Genomic DNA, 22,332 nt, shown 5'->3' with positions numbered 1-22,332 from the left:
CTAAGTCAAGGAGTATCCCACTTTCTAATACCCCTCCCCTCAATCCTGACTGATAAACCATTTTGATTGTCATTCAAAATGCCTTTTGGCTTTAATTTATACACGTATGTCTAGTTCACTCTCATATATATGGAGTTATTATTTGGCTTAATCTACTTGTGGCTACATGTCTGAATTGTTTTTTCCTTAATATGAAGGAGCTGATAAATAATTTATACCATTTACTGAGCATCCATCTCGTTTCATTTAGTTTTCACACCATGGTAGCATTATTCCTATGGAGGAATGTGTAAGCTCACAGAGGTTAAGTAGCCCACCTGATCTCACACAGCTGATTCCCAGATTCCTAAGATTCAATCCAGGGTTTAGTGGATTTCAAAAGCTATGCTCTCTACATTAAATAGCCACCTCTGTCTTCCTGACTGCTCTCTCTTGGGGTTGTTCCCCTGACTGTGGAGATACAGGACACTGTTCTCCTCTGAACACAGCTGATACTCTGGATCCACTTTTTTGTTCAAGATTATCTTGCCCTGTAAATCTAGAAATTAAACTTCTTCCTGTTCCCCTGAAAATGAAGACTTAGACCTATTAAAACCTTTCCATTAAAATAAAATCAAACTCTTATTATTTGGGGATTAAATGTTGTTAAGAACACATTATTTATAGAATCCTTCAAGGGAATTTGTTGTTAAAATCATACTATGGAGTTCAACACTTTATAGGCACAATAAATTTTCCTTAGAAATGCTGTTCACTTACACTGACAGCATTAATATCCGACAAATGCCCAGTGAAAGACTGTCTGCACATTCCATCTCGAATATCCCATAATTTTGAAGAGGCATCGCAAGCACCGGAAACAAAAGTCCTCATGTCAGGACTCAGGGAAAGACTCATCACGTCTCCAGAATGCCCAGTGAATGTGGTGGTCTGCTGGGCAGTTTCAATGTCCCATAAAGCACTATAGTCAAAAACAGACAGAAATCATTAGTGACTATTCTCCCCTCTTGCATTAATTCCTACTACCACGCTCAACCTCAAATTAGTAATCTTCTGGAATAAACTTACCAAGTTGTGTCTCCTGAACTTGTAACTATTTGGCTATCATCTAAAAACCGACAGCAGGACAAGTAGCCTACAGCATAGAGATAAATGTTAGGTTATCACTGATTAATTCGATTACCATATAAAATAGTAATATGTATTTAAAAAATATAATACCTGGGCAACAAGTGTTTGTTAGAAAAATCTATAGTTCTACTTTTTTTTAGTTCTACTTTTATTAACTTCCAATTCTATGCTGCCTTCAACTTTATTTTACCAACAAACCCTCTCTTAGGTATTTACTATGCCAATGACTCTGAAAGTTACAAACTTGAGTAAAAGACCCAGTCCCTTCCACCTACTACAATTACCTAGGAGAAGGATATATGCCTTAATACAAATATTATCTATAATCTATAGCAGACTGGGTTAAGTACCTTGGAGAAATACTTTAAAAACCTCAGTGAAAGCTTCATTAAAAAGGTGGACTCAAAAAAAGAGAGGCGGATTTGAATGCTCAGAATTCACCAGCTGTTCAACATATGGAAATAGCAGGAGGAATACCATTATAGAAATTTTATAAAAATTATAGCCAAACAGTACTTCCAAGAATTCAGAGAGGCTGAAACCTGGTAAGTGGCAACAAATTCCTATGAACACTGCTAGCCAAATACTATACTGATGAACTATGGTGTGCACACTAATAAAGCAATGCATTATCACACAGTGAAAAAATACTTCATAAATGTATCTTGACACACACTTTCAATTACCTAATGAAGCATCCAAATGTCATAATTGTCATAGGTTTGCAAAGAATACAGAAAATCATATTTGCTTTCTTTCTGTATTCATTATTGTTTGAATTTTCTGCAATAAGTAATTCTATAAAACAATACTATTTTTAAAAGAAAAATAGAAGTAGAGTCAACATTTGTATAATTATCAAAAGTCAATGCTTCTCAGATTGACAGTAATTTCCATTCTCACTTGACTAACATGCATCCTTTGGTCAGTTGAGCCCTTTTATCCCTCTTTCTCCTTGATCTTCAGAGAAGTCAAATTTGGGAGGAAAAGACAGTATGCAGCGAAGCTCACCTGTGTGACCTGGTAACTCTCGGCTCACTCGCACATTGCCCTCTCTGGTTTTTAAGTTATATATAGAGCAGATGTTGTCCAGTCCTCCACAAGCGACGTAATTACCAGAGGGAGCATAGGCACAGGTCATCACCCAGGAAGACCGCAAAGGGATAGCATGCATCTGCAGAACACACACAACGTCAAAACTAATATTGCAAAAGTCATGGATTTTTCAAACCTACTTACAGTAGGTAAACACAGCTTAAAAATAAGCCAAGTAAACTAAAGAATACAATGAGCTGAGAAACTGAATAAAAAAAAACAACACACACTAAAATGCCCGTTATATTTTCTACATATTGCAAATCATTTGGATTTAAGTGCTCTTTTCAGAAAGTATTCTTTTAGGAAGAACAAAGACAGAGAATGTTTCAATACTAATAGAGCTGTTTGAAATATTAAGTGTAAAATGTTAAAAACTTAATAAAATTCTTGGCTTTTTGCAGTAGTGTTCAAAAGAGGAATTTCCCACGACAGAACACTGAACAATACAAGAACTGGAGCGGAATAGAATGGTCCTTCCACGAAGAACTGTGTGTTTCTAATAGCTCGTATTCTGGGCCTGAATTTGAACAATGGTAATAGTTTGCACTCCTCTACTCACACCACCGTCTGATGTCTTATTACCCAACGTCAAGCATCTGCAAATCGGGTAGCACAGTTTACTGTGAATGGGAGCATCAAGGCTAAATGGCCCAGACACAGAACCAATACATTGTGTGATTACTATGCTCTCACTTAACCCAAAAGAGTATTTTTCATTTTAGGAAAATATAGCTGAAAGTCATTAATTGACACCAAAAAACTAAGAAAACTATTATATTACAAATCTATCCTAGCTAGCTTTTAAATTCTCAAGCAGGCTGAAGTTACTGTTTGCTTCACAAAATAGTACTTCTAAATCTTTAATGGAAGCAGTGGTATAAGTGTACGTAGAATCTAAAAGTATTTGACTTGTGAGCGTTTTCTTAGCTTTTCCACTACCACTCAACACCTCTACATCAGGAATTCTTTCCAGGAGACATTAGAAGAACCCACTAGTTTTTACCACCAAGGGATCTAAACAAGTTGTAATCTGCCTCCAACCTATTCAACCTTCTGAACAGCCCCAAAACACAAATCAATGCCTAACATTCCAGCTTATCCACAACTAAAAATAAAACTATAGGTCATTGTCACATTAGGAAATGGGAACTTTACAAAAATCATTTGTATATAAAACTGATGCACACTATCTTTTAATATTTGAGTATGAAATATGGGACTCAAGACACACTGAACTATATTCCTAGAGTTGTCTTTGGGAATAAAAAAAGGGCTAAATATTAAAAGCAAATACTAGGCCTAAAGAGAGGACCTAAGTAAAAATTAATGGAATAAATTTATCCCAGGAAGAAATTGTAACCTTGAAGTAAGAGAATAAAGGAAAGAATTGGTTTATCAAACCAAATAAAAGGTTATATAAGAGGATGATTAAAAAATTCTACCTTATTTGTTGTATAGCTATCCCAAATAATTAATTTTCCATCTTGGGAAGCACTGACTAGTAGCCTAGAGGAGCAAACACAAAAATATTGTGACACTTAGAGGAAAAAAGTAGTTTAAATTAATTATGCATTGTATTAATGTAGAACAGTTCAGAAAAGACAAATATAATTTTTCTAATAAAAAACTTGATACCAGGAAACATTCTCAACTTAAAAAAATATATTCTGCATGCCAAAAATTATCAACATAAAATTTTTTTAGAGATTTTACTAAAAATGTCTCTGGTTATAATCCAACTTTTTCATGGTGACAACATTCTAGGTATTATTCACGATTTTGGTAGCTCTTAGTTGACTGGCTTAGAATGTACTGACTTAAATATAATGAAAATGAAGTACATGTAAGTCTAACAACCATGTTTCATTCAATCTAAAAATATCAATTGAGAGCCTGTGATGGAAAGGCTGTATTAATGGCACAACATAGGCGATACCTCCTACCTTTGGGGCCTCTACCATCTGGTGGAGATAGGACATTTACTAAAATAAATTAGGTAAGTGAAAATAGTCAAAGGAGTAGTATAAAATAAAAGCCATAGGAAAACAAATGAGGGACAGATAACTACTGAGTTACTCAAGTAGCCTGGCGAAAGAAAACATGTCTTGAAAAGCAGAATTTTGAAAGCTGGAGAAATCTGTACTCTATAAAGAGGGCAAGTTCCATGGCAAGAGGTGGAAAAATACAATGGGTGTTTCAAAATTTCCCAGTTACACAGACTCCATAAGAAATGGAAAAAACAGCTGGGAAAAGCAGACTGGGCTTAAACAGCAGAAAGCTCTGTCTGCCAGGCTAACTAGGAACTCTTGACTGAAGTTATAGGCCACTGGATTTTTTGTTTTCTTTTGGAATTTTATTTTTCACTCTGGTATAAAATTCAAAAGATACAAAAGGATAGATATACAAAGAAAAGAATCACATTCTGTGTTCCTATCACTTAGCCACCCATTTCCCTTCACTACAGGTAAATAACGTTATCAGGTTCTTATGTAGTAATCACTGTAAGTTTCATGAAAGGGCAGATACAACCACAGGGTATGGGATGGAACTAAAGCTTTTTTAAAAACAACTGGTATCATCAGCACTGAGTTGAGAAAAAAGTTAAGTAACAGGCTGATAATCAGAATGGGTAGAAAGACAAGGGGAGACAGGTGCTTTGCTGACACTCTGTGTTCTATGAAGATTAATAGTCTTGAGGAAATTTTACGTAAGAACCATTAACATTTTCAAGTGATTGTATTGTGAGTTTATTTGCTATCTCAATGGTTAGATTACTTCTTATGCTAAATTTAAGAGAAAGAAAAAATTTGGCCTAGCTTTATGTCAGTTGTTAGTTATATACTTTCATTTATCCCCTCTGAAGAGGCAGAAGTTCTATATTACTGTATTCAAGAATCCTATTTATACTGAGATGTGGGAACCATTAGGAACAGGTAGCAACATTTTTAGATTCTCCTGGAAGAAGAGAAAAAACATGTGCAACGTCTATTAAAAACTAATTGGCTGGGCTTCCCCAGCGGCTCCGTGGTAAAGAATCCGCCTGCCAATGCAGGAGACCTGGGTTCAATCCCTGATCGGGGAACATTTCACAGGCCACAGAGCAACGAAGCCCACGCACCACAACTACCGAGCTTGTGCCCCGGAGCCTGAGAGCTACAACTTCTGAGCCTCCGTGCCCTAGAGCCTGTGCTCTGCATGGGAGGCCACCGCAGTGAGGCGCCCACGCACTGCAGTGAAGGGGAGCCCCGCCCACCACCACTGGAGAAGAGCCAGGCAGCAACAAGCCGGCACAGCCAGGGACAATGGCAAATCAATACGTTTTTTAAAATTAGTTTAAAAATTGTTTATTTATTTGGCTATGCCAGGTCTTAGCCGTGGCACCGGGGATCTTTGGTCTTTGTGGCGGCATGCCAGCTCTTTAGCTGTGGCATGCGAACTCTTAGTTGTAGCATGTGGGATCTACTTCCCTAATAAGGGATCGAACCTCGGCCCTCTGCATTGGGACTGCAGAGTCTTAGCCACTGGACCGCCAGGAAAGTCCCCCAAAATAATTTCTTAGTTAAGAAGTTCTCCCAATTAGATGGACCAAATCAAAGGAACAAGTCAACCATTATGGAAGCAGGGTCAGACACTGTGTAGTACTGTCAGATACTCTGGAAAAAGCACAGACCATACTGTAACCCTGTGAACAAGTCATGACCAACCATTCAACTGCAATTCAGATGGCTGCTGTGTGTGTGTGCGCATGCACTCTCACTACACACACACTTGCAGGGTGTGGCTGGGGAATAAAAGATGTATTCAATGAAAATGTCTTTTTGTAATTCCATCCTTCATGAATTTAGGTAATGAATAAACTATAGCAATATCTGGTAACTTGTACACAGCAATATTCAACAACTATTTCCTTATTACCTGAAATTTCAATGTTTATTATGCAATAAAACTACCTTGACATGTTAATAAACAAAGTATAATACCCCACTGCAAAGAAAAGAAATCCTAAACACTTTTCCTAAATCATTCGATAAACGGTATTTCTGAGAGGTCAATTTCTTTTCCATATTACAGGTTTCTAAACTTTTAAAGTGTCAATGAATATTTTTATTAAGAGCAAGGTAGTCATATTAGATGCATTTTTTTCAAACACTTCATAGATACAGGTTGTTTCTAATGGACAATGCAAGTGGTGAGTCAAGAAAATAATTTTGCAGGCAGTTTGAAAATGGCAGGTACAAACCTTGAATCATATCCCCAGTGCATAGCATAGATTTTAGCTAGGTGACCTCTCAGAGTACGTCTCGTTCGCATTTGTATTCGACCCACGGAATCCATATTTGACGTGATCTTTAGGAAGCAATGAGAATGTTATTCTTTAGCTTAGACACAGCTCAAAAAATAAAGCAGAAACAATTAATTGGCACTAAAGTAGACATAAAATAAATGGACAGTTACTGAAGATATTTTAATATAAATAATTCCTATGATGCTCAAGAAAAAGTATGATTTATCTGCACACCTTCCAATAAGAACATCTTCTGTTGACTAGTAAAAAGGTAAAAAAATAAACATACCATCCAACCTTAGTTAAAAAAAGCAGCCACAAATAAAAAGCTAATAGATGATCAAACAGTAAAATATTTATAATTTTAACTATTTAGAGAAAGCCAATTTTTGATTTAAATAGCACATAAAATATCCTTAATAAAAATGAGCAATGTTAATTGATGAAACTTTCCTAATAGTTTATATGAGGAAAAAAACTTAATCAGAGTATATCAAAAAGAAGCAGAAGCTATCTAAAAAAGCAACATATATTATATGAATCTATGTATTTTTATAGTATTTACTTTTTCACAGACTTTCATTTTCACAAGTATGTTTTAAAGGCTCTTGAACAGCATCTGACAAATTACAAAGCCTTTTTAATAGAGATCTCATTTTTCTTTCAATGAAATACTAATAAATAGAACCTGTCATTTGCATCGTTGTCAAGCTATTTCATGCAAATTAGTAAAAGAAACTGAGGAAGAAGAAAACTTTACCTGAACAAGTGTTGCATCATTACATGCTTTCCTAGCATCCTGAAATAAAGATGATTATACATTTAGACATGGAAATCCCTAGATATCATTTAAAATAAGGTTTTCATTGGAAATGTAGAGTTGAAATACACTCCTTAGTGTACTACACAATCTTTGGTTTATTGAGAAAATTCATGTAACATAAAATTAACCACTTTAATCATTTTAACGTGTGCAGCTTGATTGGTTAGGATATTGACAATGTTGGGCAACCATCACCACTACCTAGCTACAGAACATTTTCATCACGCCCCAAAAAAGAAACCCTATACTTTCCAATTCCCTCTTCCCCCACCACCAGGTGATCACTAATTTACTTTCTAATGGATTTACCCATTCAGGATAATGCACACAAATGGAGTCATACAATACATGATTTTCGTGTGTCTGGCTTCCTTCATTTAAATGTAATGTTCCGAAGGTTCATTCATATTGTATCATGTGTCAGTTATTTCATTCCTTTTTATGACTAATATTTCATTGTATGAATATATTACATTTTGCTTATCCATTAATTAACTGGATGGACATTTATGCTGTTTCTACTTGGTGGTTTTATGATTAATGATGCTGTGATTACTCATATACAAGTTTTTGTGTGTATGTATGTTTTCAGTTCTCCTGGGCATACAACTAAACATAGACTTGGTGGGTCATACGGTAATTATGTTTACATCTCATCTCTTTATTTTTGGTTTTATTTCTATTGCTTTAGGAGTCTGACCTAAGAAAACATTGTTATGATTTATGTCAGAGAATATTTTGCCCATGCTGTCTTGCAGGAGTATTATGGTATCATGTATTATATTTAAGTCAGAGAAAATGACTTTAAAATATAGACTGTTACAAGAGACAAAGAAGGACACTACATAATGATCAAGGGATCAATCCAAGAACAAGATACAATAATTGTAAATATAAATGCACCCAACATGGGAAAACTTCAACAAATAAGCCAAATATGCTAACAGTCATAAAATGAGAAGCCCACAGTAACACAATCATCATTGGGAACTTTAACACCTCAATTACAGCAATGGATAGGTCATCCAGACAGAGAATCAATAAGGAAAAAAGAGGCCTTAAAAGACACATTAGATCAAATGGACTTAACTGATATTTATGGAGCATTTACCTTCCCACCAACAGTGTAGAAGTGTTCCCTTTTCTCCATACCTTTTATAGCATTTGTTATTTGTAGATTTTTTGATGATGGCCATTCTGACTGTTTCGAGATAATACCTCACTGTAGTTGTGATTTGCATTTCTCTAATAATTAGCAATGGTGACCACCTTATCATGTGCCTTTTAGCCATCTCTCTGTCTTCTTCGGAGAAATCTCTATTTAGATCTTTCACCATTTGCATGGGTTGTTTATTTCTTTCATATTGAGCTACAAGAGCAGTTTATATAATTTGGAGAATAATCCCATGTTGACTGCTTCACTCGTAAATATTTTCTCCCATGCTGCGGGCTGTCTTTCATTTTGTTTATGGCTTCTTTTGCTGTACAAAACTTTTAAATTTAATTAGGTCTCACTTGTGTTACAGAATGTTCTAATTTCATTCTATTCCATGTAGCTCTTCAAGTCTTTCCAGCACCACTTATTGAAGAGACTGTCTTTTCTCCACTGTATATTCTTGCCTCATTTGTTGTACATTAATTTTTAGAGAAATGCAAATCAAAACTAAAATGAGATACCACCTCACACGAGTTAAGAAAGGCCATCATGCAAAAGTCCACAAACAATGAATGCTGACGTGGGTGTGGAGAAAAGGGAACCCTCCTACACTGTTGGTGAGAATATAAATTGGTACAGCCACGACAGAGAACAGTATGGAGGTTCCTTAAAAAACTAAAAATAGAACTAGCAAATAATCCAGCATTCCACTTCTGGACATATATCCAGAGAAAATTGTAATTCAAAAAGATACATGCACAGACTTCCCTGGTGGTTTAGCCATTAAGAATTCACCTACCACTGCAGGGGACATGGGATCAGTCCCTGCTCTGGGAAGATTCAACATGCCAAGACGTAACTAAGCCCGCATGCCACAACTACTGAGCCTGCGTGCAGCAACTACTGAAGCTAGTGCACCGTACTGAGAGAGCTCATCCTTCAGTTCAGTTCACTTGCTCAGTCATGTCCGACTCTCTGCGCCCCCACGGACTGTGTGTGGCACAACAGGCTTCCCAGTCCATCATCAACTCCTGGAGCTTACTCAAACTCATGGCCATCGAGTCAGTGATGCCATCCAACCATCTCATCCTCTGTCGTCCCCTTCTCCTCCTGCCTTCAATCTTTCTCAGCATCAGGGTCTTTTCCAATGAGTCAGTCAGTTCTTCACATCAGGTGGCCAAAGTATTGGAGCTTCAGCTTCAGCATCAGTCCTTCCAATGAATATTCAGGACTGATTTCCTTTAGGATTGACTGGTTTAATCTCCTTGTAGGCCAAGAGACTCTCAAGAGTCTTCTCCAACACCACAGTTCAAAAGCATCAATTCTTCAGTGCTCAGCTTTATAGTTCAACTCACACATCCATACACGACTACTGGAAAAACCATAGCTTCGACTAGACAGACCTTTGTCTTTGTCAGCAAAGTAATGTCTCTGCTTTTTAACATGCTGTGTAGGTTGATCATAGCTTCTCTTCCAAGGAGCAAGCGTCTTGTAATTTCATGGCTCCAGCCACCATCTGCAGTGATTTTGGAGCCCCCCAAAATAAAGTCTCTCATTTTTTCCATTGTTTAGCCATCCATTTGCCATGAAGTTATGTGACCATATGCCATGATCTTAGTTTTCTGAATGTTGAATTTTAAGCCAACTTTTTCACTCTCCTCTTTTCCTTTCATCAAGAGGCTCTTTAGCTCTTCACTTTCTGCCATAAGGGTGGTGTCATCTGCATAGCTGAGGTTATTGATATTTCTCCGAGCAATCTTACTTCCAGCATGTGCTTCATTCAGCCCAGCATTTCACATGGTGTACTTTGCATATAAGTTAAATAAGCAGGGTGACAATACACAGCCTTGACGTACTCCTTCCTTTCCCTATTTGGAACCAGTCTGTTGTTCCATGTCCAGTTCTACATACAGATTTCTCAGGAGGCAGGTAAGGTGGTTGGTATTCCCATCTCTTGAAGAATTTTCCCACAGTTTGTTGTGATCTACACAGTTAAAGGCTTTGACATAGTCAACAACGCAGAAATAGATGTTTTTCTGGAACTCTCCTGCTTCTTTGATGATCCAACAGATGTTGGCAATCTGATCTCTGCTTCCTCTGCCTTTTCTAAATCCAGCTTGAACATCTGGAAGTTCATCGTTCATGTACTGTTGAAGCTTAGCTTGGAGAATTTTGAGCATTACTTTACTAGCATGTGAGGTGAGTGCAACTGTATGGTAGTTTGAACATTCTTTAGCACTGCCTTTCTTTGGGATTGGAATGAAAACTCAGCAGTGGCCACTGGACTGGAAAAGATCAGTTTTCATTCCAATCTCAAAGCTCATCCTTAGGTAGGTTGATAAGTAGTCTGGGGCCCTTGAGGAGGAAAAGGTCCAGGGCCCTTGAATAGGAGAATGGGGTCTGAGGTTCTCAAGGAGGAGAAAAGGGCTTTTTTTTCTACATTGCTTTGTATTAGTCAGTATAACAATGTATCTTGCTTAAGGACATGTTTCTCCTTAACAAGGACCTTCTGACTAATCTTGTTAAGATGTATGTTGGAGGAGTGGGTCTGGTAACATCTTTCTATTGTTAGTTCTAATCCTGTTATCTTATACTGTGGGAGTGGGTCTGGTAAAACCCTTTATTGTAACAAGGTATAAAGCTCCCTTGCACAGACTGGGGGAAGCAGGGCACTCTCTGTCCCCCTTCTGATGTCTATGTCAGTTTTCTCTGTCCCCTTTTATACTTTAAAACTCTGCTACACAAAAGTTCCTGAGTGATCAAGGCTGGTCCCTGGTCCTGAAGCTAAATCTTCGGCGATCAAGAATCTGACATCGTTCTCCTAAGCTATCACTATGCCCCACAACAAGAGAAGCCACCACAGTGAGAAACCCACCCACTGCAACTAGATAGCAGCCCCTGCTCGCCACAACTAGAGAAAAAGCCTGCACACAGCAGCAAAGACCCAGTGCAGCCAAAAATAAATAAAAAAAATTTTTAAAGATACAGGCATGTCAATGTTCACTGCAGCACCATTTACAACAGCCAACACATGGAAACAACCTAGATGTCCATCAATAGATAAATGGATAAAGAAGAGATGGTACATATATATACCATGGAGTATTATGCATCCATAACAAACACTGAAATAAGGCCATTTGCAACAACAACAATGGACCCAGAGATTAGAGATTATCATGCTAAGTGAAGTAAGTCAGACAGAGAAAGACAAATATTGTATGATAATTACTGATACGTGGAATCTAAAAAGATTACAGGGAATCCCCTGGCGGTCCAGTGGTTAGGACTCTGATTGTCCACTTCAGGGGACATGGGTTCAATCCCTGGTCAGGGAATTAAGATCCTGCATGCCACACAGCCTAGCCAAAAAAAAAGATGATTACAGATGAACCTATTTACTAAACAGAAAAAGACTCACAGACTTAAAAAAAAAAAGTATGCTTCCCAAACAGAAAAGATGAAGGGAGAGGGATAAATCAGGAGTTTCAGATTAATACATACACACTACTATATATAAACTAGATCATCAACAAAGACCTACTGCATAGCACTCGAATCTCTACTCATTATTCTGTAATAACCTATATGGAAAAGAATCTTAAAATGATTGGATACGTTAGGTAGGCAGTTAGGCATGAGTGATGAGGGGTGGCCTAGGTGAAAAGGATGCAAGCTAACCTTTAAACCCCATCGCAGACATGCCCAAGGGAGCTCACAGATATCCTACAAAAATAACCACAGAGACTTTTCCAACTTCTCACAAGCGCCTTAAGCACACAGTGGATACAAAAAAACCATAGGGGCTTACTTAAGTAACCTTAGGCAGCTAGGAAGCCATTAAGGATTCCTGGCATTCTGCGAGTCATGGGGTCACAAAGAGTTGGACACGACTGAGTGACTGGACTGAACTGAACTTAATGTTCCATACATACATACATCTGGTAACAACAGACTGAATTATGGGAAGACATGTGCAACAAAGCCTGTTGTTATATAGCCTGCAACTGTCAATCAGACTTGAATATGTCCATTTGCATTCCCTTTCCTGACTGGTGGTGGTTAAAGCCCTATTTTGCATTGGGCAGAACCAAAAGGAGGAGAGGGGAAGTATAAAAAAGGGAAGCCTTTTGACTCTGGGGTCAGCCTGCTCCCATGTCTAGGGAGTGTCTGTTTAATAAAAGTTCTGTCTGCTTGAGCTGTAACTGAGGTGTAACTTGCCTGTTGTTTTAAACCATGTAGTCTACCATTCCAAATTTGTGTTGCAATGAGATAAGAACAGAGGGAGAGAAGTAAACTAACCTGACAGAAAGATAATCAGTTTGCTGTATACCTGGAATTAACATGGTCACTGTAAATCAACTATACCCCAATAATAAAATTAAACTGAAACTAAAAACCCCTGAAAACACTACTTTAAAACGATACATGTATCCCAATGTTCATAGCAGCATTCTTTATAATTGCCAAGATATGAAAACAATCTAAATGCCCGACAACAGATGATGCATAAAGAAAATACATACACACATATACACATATAATGGAATACTATTCAGTCATAAAAAAGAATGAAATTTTGCCATTTGCAATAATATGGATGGACTTGGGTGGTATCATGCTAAGTGAAATAAGCCACAGAAACACTGCATGATATCACTTATATGTGTAATCTAAAGAATAAAACAAATTAGTGAATACAACAAAAAGGAAGACTTGAAAATAAAGAACAAATTAGTGGCTACTAGTGGGGAGAAGAGGTGGCAAGAATACACAGGAGAACTGTACAAAAAAGATCTTCACGACCCAGATGATCATGATGGTGTGTTCACTCACCTAGAGCCAGACATTCTGGAATGCGAAGTCAAGTGGGCCTTAGGAAGCATCACTATGAACAAAGCTAGTGGAGGTGATGGAATTCCAGCTGAGCTATTTCAAATCCTAAAAGATGATGCTTTGAGCACTCAATATGCCAGCAAATTTGGAAAACTCAGCAGTGGCCACAAGACTGGAAAAGGTCAGTTTTCATTCCAATCCCAAAGAAGGGCAATGTCAAAGAATGCTCAAACTACTGCACAATTGCACTCATCTCACACGCTAGTTAAGTAATGCTCAAAATTCTCCAAGCCAGGCTTCAACAGTATGTGAACCATGAACTTCCAGATGTTCAAGCTGGTTTTAGAAAAGGCAGAGGAACCAGAGATCAAATTGTCAACATCCGTTGGATCATCAAAAAAGCAAGAGAGTTCCAGAAAAACATCTACTTCTGCTTTACTGACTATGCCAAAGCCTTTGACTGTGTGGATCGCAATAAACTGGAAAATTCTGAAAGAGATGGGAATACCAGACCACCTAACCTGCCTCTTGAGAAATCTGTATGCAGGTCAAGAAGCAACAGTTAGAACAGGACATGGAACAACAGACTGGTTCCAAATAGAAAAAGGAGTACTTCAAGGCTGTATATTGTCACCCTGCTTATTTAACTTATATGCAGAGTACATCATGAGAAACACTGGGCTGTATGAAGCACAAGCTGGAATCAAGATTGCCGGGAGAAATATCAATAACCTCAGATATGCAGATGACACCTTACGGCAGAAAGTGAAGAAGAACTAAAGAGCCTTGTGATGAAAATGAAAGAGCAGAGTGAAAAAGTTGGCTTAAAGTTCAACATTCAGAAAACTAAGATCATGGCATCCAGTCCCATCACTTCATGGCAAATAGATGGGGAAACAGTGGAAACAGTGGCTGACTTTATTTTGGGGGGCTCTAAAATCACTGCAGATGGTGACTGAAGCCAAGAAATTAAAAGATGCTTACTCCTTGGAAGGAAAGTTATGACCAATCTAGATAGCATATTAAAAAGCAGAGATATTACTATTTGCCAACAAAGGTCTGTCTAGTCAAGGCTATGGTTTTTCCAGTAGTCATTGTGTATGTGAGAGTTTGACTATAAAGAAAGCTGAGCACCAAAGAATTGATGCTTTTGAACTGTGGTGTTGGAGAAGACTCTTGAGAGTCCCTGAACCACAAGGAGATCCAACCAGTACTAAAGTGGGTAGCCTTTCCCTTCTCCAGGGGATCTTCCCAACCCAGGGATCGAACCCAGATCTTCTCCAACAGATCTTCCCCACCCAGGAATCAAACCAGGGTCTCCTGCATTGCAGGCAGATCTTTACCAACTTTCTTTATCAGGGAAGCCCCATATACATGGGGAAGCACAATTCATTTTCCCAACTAGATTTGTTCCAAACATTTTCCCCTAAAGGTTAGGGTAGTATTGTCTTCAACTCTGTTTTTCCCCACTGTGCTTTGCAGGCACTATTTGTTGAATTAATGTCCCCAAAGGACAACTTGTTCCATTCATTCAGGGGAAAAATGCCACCTATCACCTGCAACAAAGGCTTAAATGGATATATGATCTTTTTGGTGGCCTTTGACCTATTTATAAACACTTAGAATATTTCTATATAAAGGTGTTCATAAGTAGTTACACAAACATATGATTTGATTCTCTCATTCTCAGTTTAATTATGGGTTTAGAAACCTGATTTGGCAGGGAATAATTTAGCCCACTCTCCTACAATGAAAAGAACTTTCAGAAATGACAGTGATGGCCTGAGCCATGTCCAAAAATGGTGCAGTTGAAGACTAAATTCTATAAAAAGAACTCTCTGATTTTAAGCTTTATGAAAATGAACTATCATTGTTTAGGTTATTTTTCTTAATTCAGTCATTCAATAAAAAATGTCTGTTGTACACTGTGTCAGGTACTACTCTAGGCACCATGGAAACAGCTGCAGACCAAAAATCCCTGCCCTCACAGAGCTAGCCTTAATATTAACAACACAATTAAAACACTGCAAGTGAACATTATTGAACTTGGTCTAATGAACAGTTATATTCACTATAAAACTGAATATAAGGGGTTCATTCCCAATTAACAGCTGAATTTCTTACTGTTCATCTTAAGAAATGCAAGCTCTGATATTAACATCTTTGTGCAAAGTAAGAGAAAAGTGCTGCTTCTCACTCCAAACAAGCAGAAATTACAAAAGAAAATCTATGTTTTTTCTATTTCTGTTTTTTTCAATTTAAAATGAATCATGGTTAATCAATGATACTCAAATATAAAACACAAACTTTTTTAATGAATCATGTACTGTACCAAATAGCATACAGTTCTATTATGTCATGTGTTTATATCTTAGTTAAACATACAGTTAAGTTATATTTCTGGAATTAAGAGAGAAAAAAAGGAAAGAAGGAAGAAAGGATTTTTAATTATAGCATGACATTAAACTGAAAAGTATGTGGTATTTTACATATATGTGGTTACTTGAAATCATGTAAGATGATTCAGTGAGCTATATGCTCATGACATTCTACTTGGATGCTGGTGAGATATAAAGATGATTAAGACACAGAATTTTCCAGTCAGACACAGGTGGTGGAAGCAAACATGCACAAGGAACTATAATACAAAGCAAGCTGCAATCAACCCTATAACACAAATCTAAAAAGCTGTACAAAGAACTGCCACTTACTGGCACTGGTCTAAATCTGTTACGTGTCATTTGTTTCACTCTTCTCCATAAACCTACAGAGCGGGCTTTAGTATTCATACTCTACAGCAAAGATACTGAGCATCAAAAAATCTGTAAATGTGTCCTGATCACAAAATAATTAAAAGACGGAATCCATGCACTTTTCCATCAGGCCATGCTGCCTTCCAGCAAAAGAAAAAGAAATACAAGTGGAGGACTTTGAGGCGGCTTTTTAGAGGAAGACTAGGATTCAATGAATAGAAGTCCCAGGAGCAAAATTAGAGCAGAGGAAGTATAATTCCAGGCAAAGTGAAAGATTTGGAAAAAAGAAAGAAAGCAGAAAAGAGCTGTGCATGCTCAGGGAATGACAAGAAACTCATGTGGCTATAGCACAGGCTACAAAGCCAGATGTCAGACCCGGCTGGGAGGCAGGTCCATAGTGGTACCCATGGCACTGGTTCTGGAACCAAAATACACCTGGCTTGAGTCCTGAACCTACCACTTCAAAGTTATGTCACCTTCACAAGTTCCTTAATGTCACTGAGGCTCAGTTTCCTCAACTACGAAATGAAGTAGGACCATCTACCTCACAGGGTCGCTACGAGAACTAAATGAAATTAACATGTGACCAAATAATCGGCCAAGCACTTCAGACAAGAACATCACAAGAAATGAAAACTGCACGCTGACATCCATGATGAATATAGATTCAAAAATCCTCAACAAAATATTAGCAAACCGAATTCAACAATACATCAAAAGGATCACACACCATGATCACATGGGATTTCTTCAAGGGATGTACATACAGTTCAACACCCACAAATCAATGTGATATAACTACATTAACAAAATGAAGGATAAATGTCATACAGTTATCTCAACACATGCAGAAAAAGCTTTTGACAAAATTCAATATCCATTTATGGTTAAAAAAAAAAAAACCTCTCAACAAAGTGGACATGGATGGAATGTACCTCAACATGATAAATATGACGTATACAGCACCATGCGTATATAACATCATACTCAATGATGGAAAGCTTAAAGCTTTTCCTCTAAGATCAGGAGCAAGACACAGATGCCCACTCTTGCCACTGTGATTCAGCATAGTATTGCAAACCCAAACAAAAATACAACAAAGGGCATTAAAACTTGATAGGAAGAAGTAAAACTATCACTACTTGCAAATAACATGATATTACATACAGAAAACACTAAAGACTCAATCAAAAACTAAGAACTAATAAAGGAATTTGGTGAAGTTGCATATATATAAAAACATGTAAACATACAATTACACAGAAATATACAAAATAAGTATATAGAAATCTGCTGCATTTCTATACACTAATAATGAACCATCAGAAAGAGAAACTAAGAAAACAATCCCATTTACAGTTACATCAAACAGGATAAATCACCTAAATTTATCCAAGAAGGTAAAGACCTGTGGGCTTCCCAGAGGGTGCAATGGTAAAGAATCCGCCTGCCAATGCAGGAGGCACAGGAGATGCAGGTTCGATCCTTGTGTCAGGAAGATGCCCTGGAGTAGGAAATGGCAACCCACTTCAGTATTCTTGCCTGGGAAATCCCATGGATAGAGAAGCCTGGCAGGCTACAGTTCATGGGGTCACAAAGAGTCAGACACAACAGAGAGACTAAGCACACAGAAGACCTGTACCCCACAAACTCAGACACTGAGAAAGAAACTGAAGGTGACACAGATAAGTGAAAAGACATTCTGTACTCAATGGACTGGAAGAATACTGTTAAAACGCACACGCTACCAGAAACAACCTACATCCAATGCAATCTCTATCAAAATCCCAATACCATTTTTCAAAGAAACAGAACATATAATCCAAAGATTTGTATAAAACCAGAAAAGACCCCAAACAGCCAATGCAGTCTTGAGAAAGAACAAAGCTGGAGGTATCACACGCCTTGATTTCCAGGCATTAACATATTACAAATCTATAGTAATCAAAATAATATCATACTGGCACAAAAACAGACACACAGATCAACGAAACAGAATAGGGAGCACAGAAACACACCCACCCATTTATGATCAATTAATTTACAACTCAGGAGCCAAGAATATATAGTGGGGAAAAGACAGTTTCTTCAATAAGTGGTGTTGGGAAAACTGGACAGCTACATGCAAAAGAATGAAACTGGACCACTATCTTACACCATTTTTCCAAAAAAGACATATAGATGGGTCAACAGGTAGGTGAAAACTTGCTCAAATCACTGATCATCAGGGAAATGAAAATTTAAACCACAATGAGATAGTATCTCACATCTGTCAGAATGGCTATAATCAAAAAAAAGAAAAGGACTTCCCTAGGGGTCCAGAGGTTAAGACTTTGTGCTTGCAATGCAGGGGGCATGGGTTCCATCCCTGACTGGGGAACCAAGAGCCCACATGCTGCATAGTGCAGCCAAAATATAAAAATTAAAAAAATTAAAAACAGAAAAACAAAAAAAAAATTTTAAAGAGAGACAGAATAACAAGTGTCAATGAGGATGTGGAGAAAAGGGAAACTTGAGTGCTGTTAGTGGGAATGTAAATTGGTGCAGCCACTATGGAAAATAGTATATTAGTATACAGGTTCCTCAGAAAATTATAAAAAGAACCACCATATTATCTAGCAGTTCCACTTCTAGGTATTTATCTAAAGAAAACAAAAACCTTAACTTAAAAAGATATACTCATCCCCATGTTCACTGCAGGATTATTTATAATAATCAACATAAGGAAACAACCAAGTATCTGTTGACGGATGAAAGGACACACACACACAGTGGAATGTTACTCAGCCATAAAAAAGAATCTCTTGCCACTTGTGCTGACAACATGGATGGACTCTGAGGGCATTACACTAAAAGAGAAATATGTCAGACAGAGAAAGACAAATACCATACAATCTCACATGCTCAATCAAACCACCAAAAAACACCCAAGCAGAGAACAGAAGAACAGAGAACAGAATTTTAAAAAATGAGATGGCCATATGACCAATGTGCTTGGCCAGTCAGTCATTCCTGCTCAGGATCTGGAACAAGTGAGATAAAGAGATGCTGGAGAATCCATTCTGGTGGTGGCAGCAACATCTAACTCAGAGATTAGCCTATGAAGCCTTCTCTGATCATCCCAGGCAAAATAAATCCCCCTTTGACAGCTTTGTTTAGACACCTAAGGTATCCACTCAGAGTTCTCATTCACACCTAAATCATTAACTTCCTGAATTCCTGGGAATAAGACTGGTTGCTCTTTGGAAGCAAAGTTATGATCAACCTAGACAGCATATTAAAAAGCAGAGACATTACTTTGCCAACAAATTTCCGTCTAGTCAAGGCTATGGTTTTTCCAATGGTCATGCATGGATGTGAGAGCTGGACTATAAAGAAAGCTGAGCACCGAAGAATTGATGCTTTTGAACTGTGGTGTTGGAGAAGACTCTTGAGAGTCCCTTGGACTGCAAGGAGATCCAACCAGTACATCTTAAAGGATATCAGTCCTGAGTGTTCATTGGGAGGACTGATGTTGAAACTGAAACTCCAATACTTTGGCCACCTGAGGCAAAGAACTGCCTCATTGGAAAAGACCCTGATGCTGGGAAAGATTGAAGGCGGGAAGAAAAGGGGATGACAGAGGATGAGATGGTTGGATGGCATCACTGACTCAATGGACATGAGTTTGGGTAAACTCCGGGAAGTGGTGATGGACAGGGAGGCCTGGCATGCTGCACTCCACAGGGTCGCAGAGTCGGACATGACTGCGCAATTGAACTGAAGACTGGTTATAGTTTTAATCCACTCATATCAACATTTTTCTGCTGACTGTTCTTTACCCACCCCTTGTTTTTTCTACTCCCTTCCTCTCCTTCCTGTAATACCTCTGCATAGATCCTATAATTGTTCCTTTTTTTTTCAAATCTTAACTTTTAAATTAGGTAAGTATTCTGAAATTACTGCTGCAAAAGATTCATATCGCTCATACTGGAGGATCACAGCAGTGTTCCAAGTTACTAATAACTTGGATTTTTCCTGCTTCATAATGAGGCTCTTCATTTCTAAGTTGTTTAACTCTTACTTTTCCCTGTGGAAAGTAGATAGCACCACGCTACACACAATTTAGTCTCTCCTCTACCCTGCTCACCAAGAGGCTTCCTGAAAGATGGCATGCCTGTACCCTTTCCTTTTTATCTCTGCCTTCCTTGCTATTCCTCAGTCCAGAGAAGCATGTTTCCATTGTTCCAAAAGAAAGGAATGATGCTGTCCCTGTGGGAATGTAAGATTCACAGCCTCAGAATTCTCCTTTTAGAGCCTGTCCACACCCTGATATTTGATGGCTTTCCCTCCTTATATTAGGGTCTGAAGTTCTGAGTGCTTTTAAATTTTGTTAAAGATGAAGTTGTATTTGTTCCTCATGCTCTTTACTGTTTTGAGTTGACTTCCAAGAGTAAAGAAGACAGACTTGTCTTTATTATGCCACTGGACTTCCCAAGTGGCGCAAGTGGTAAAGAACTCGCCAGACAATGCAGGAGACAAAAGAGACACGGGTTTGATTCCTGGGTTAGGAAGATCCCCTGGAACAGGAAACAGCAACCCACTCCAGTATTCTTGCCTGGAGAACCCCAAGGACAGAAGAGCCTGAAGGGCTACAGTCCATGGGGTCACAAAGAGTTGGACACAACTAAAGCGACTTAGAAGCAGCATTATGCCACTAATTACTTTTAATATTTTTCTGCAATCTAACGTTTTAGAGATTAATTTTCTAGTATATTACAATATAATATCTGCCTCATTGTACTGTTGTTGTTCAGTCTGTCTGACTCCTTGAGACCCCATGGACTGCAGCACGCCAGGCTTCCCTGTCCTTTACCATGTCCTGGAGCTTGCTCAAACTCATGTCCATTGAGTTGATGATGCCATCCAACCAGCTCATCTTCTGTCATCCTCTTCTCCTTCTGCCTTCAGTCTTTCCCAGCATCAGGGTCTTTCCTAATGAGTTAGCTCTTCACATCAGGTGGCCAAAGTATTGGAGTGTCAGCTTCAGCATCAGTCCTTCCAATGAATATTCAGGGTTGATTTCCTTTAGGATGGACTGGTTTGATCTCCTTGCAGTCAGACATGACTGAAGTGACTTAGCAGCAGTCCAAGGGACTCTCAAGAGTCTTCTCCAACACCACAGTTCAAAAGTACTAATTCTGTGATTCCAGGTGAGTAGAAGAGGATGATGTCAGCAGGGATTACATGTACAATATTAACCTCTTAGGGACACAGAGGTTACTGGTCCACATAGGTATTTGTTAGAAATGACTTTTGGGGTGTTCTTTAGAGGCATGATAAAAACAAAGTGACCATTTCTCACTTCAAAAATTATTTAATATATGCGAACTAATATTCAAATTTTGTTCATCACTGCTGCTAAGTCGCTTCAGTCGTGTCCGACTCTGTCGACCCCATAGAAGGCAGCCCACCAGGCTTCCCCGTCCCTGGGATTCTCCAGGCAAGAACACTGGAGAGGGTTGCCATTTTCTTCTCCAATGCATGAAAGTGAAAAGTGAAAGTGAAGTCGCTCAGTCGTGTCCAACTCTTCACGACCCCATGGACTGCAGCCCACCAGGCTCCTCCATCCACGGGATTTTCCAGGCAAGAGTACTGGAGTGGGGTACCATTGCCTTCTCCATTGTTCATCACTAGTAGTTCATAAAAATGTTAATAAAGTTTCAAAATGAAGAAATTTGCTCTTACCTGGATCTGATTACGTAGCTGCTCAGCTTCCTGCCTCAGTTGTTCCAGCTCACTCATCCTTCAATTTCCTCACAGTAGAAACTAACAAATGAAAGCCCTGTACAAAAAAGAAAGAGGAAGACTGATTCACTTCTCTATTTACATATTAACCTACTTTTTAAATACTGACATATAATTGGTTCTTCTGATCTCAAATGCAATCATTACTACTAGAACTTAAAATGGCTTAGTAAATACAGATCTAGATTATTTACTAAAGATTTTATGGAGGAATGGGATGAGAGGATGGAAGAGACACCTTGAGTAGAAGTATTCAAGACTAAATTACAGACAATTAGTACTAGAACTGAGTCCAGTGAGAAATACTTTACAACAGTTCCAAAGGTACCAAGAGACATTCGAACCTAGATGCCTAAAAGGCACCTCAACTTACTTCAAAAGTGAACCCCACACCATCCTGAAGTCTTTCTCATCTCTGTAAATGGCAATTCTGTCCTTTCAATTGTTTAAGCCAAAAACCTGG

General features: G+C 38.3%; 1 protein-coding gene across 1 annotated transcript in view; it reads right to left on the bottom strand.

The window, feature by feature from the left end:
- Positions 1-21,856, bottom strand: part of GNB4 (G protein subunit beta 4) — a 32,282-nt gene extending 10,426 nt beyond the window's left edge. Inside the window, exons 1-7 of the mRNA XM_052642688.1 lie at positions 21,810-21,856; positions 7,275-7,313; positions 6,470-6,576; positions 3,672-3,735; positions 2,143-2,305; positions 1,069-1,135; positions 760-961 (exon numbers count right to left, since the gene is read on the bottom strand). Of these exons, the coding sequence (XP_052498648.1) occupies positions 760-961; positions 1,069-1,135; positions 2,143-2,305; positions 3,672-3,735; positions 6,470-6,564 (591 nt within the window). The 5' untranslated portion in view covers positions 6,565-6,576; positions 7,275-7,313; positions 21,810-21,856. The remainder of the gene's footprint in view (positions 1-759; positions 962-1,068; positions 1,136-2,142; positions 2,306-3,671; positions 3,736-6,469; positions 6,577-7,274; positions 7,314-21,809) is intronic.
- Between the last annotated feature and the right edge of the window lie 476 nt (positions 21,857-22,332).

The sequence above is a fragment of the Budorcas taxicolor genome, chromosome 1 (genome assembly GCF_023091745.1).
Source record: "Budorcas taxicolor isolate Tak-1 chromosome 1, Takin1.1, whole genome shotgun sequence".
In the NCBI taxonomy this organism is placed as follows: Eukaryota; Metazoa; Chordata; class Mammalia; order Artiodactyla; family Bovidae; genus Budorcas; species Budorcas taxicolor.
Note: the sequence above shows the minus strand (reverse complement) of the source record. Positions and strands in the feature narration are given on the sequence as shown.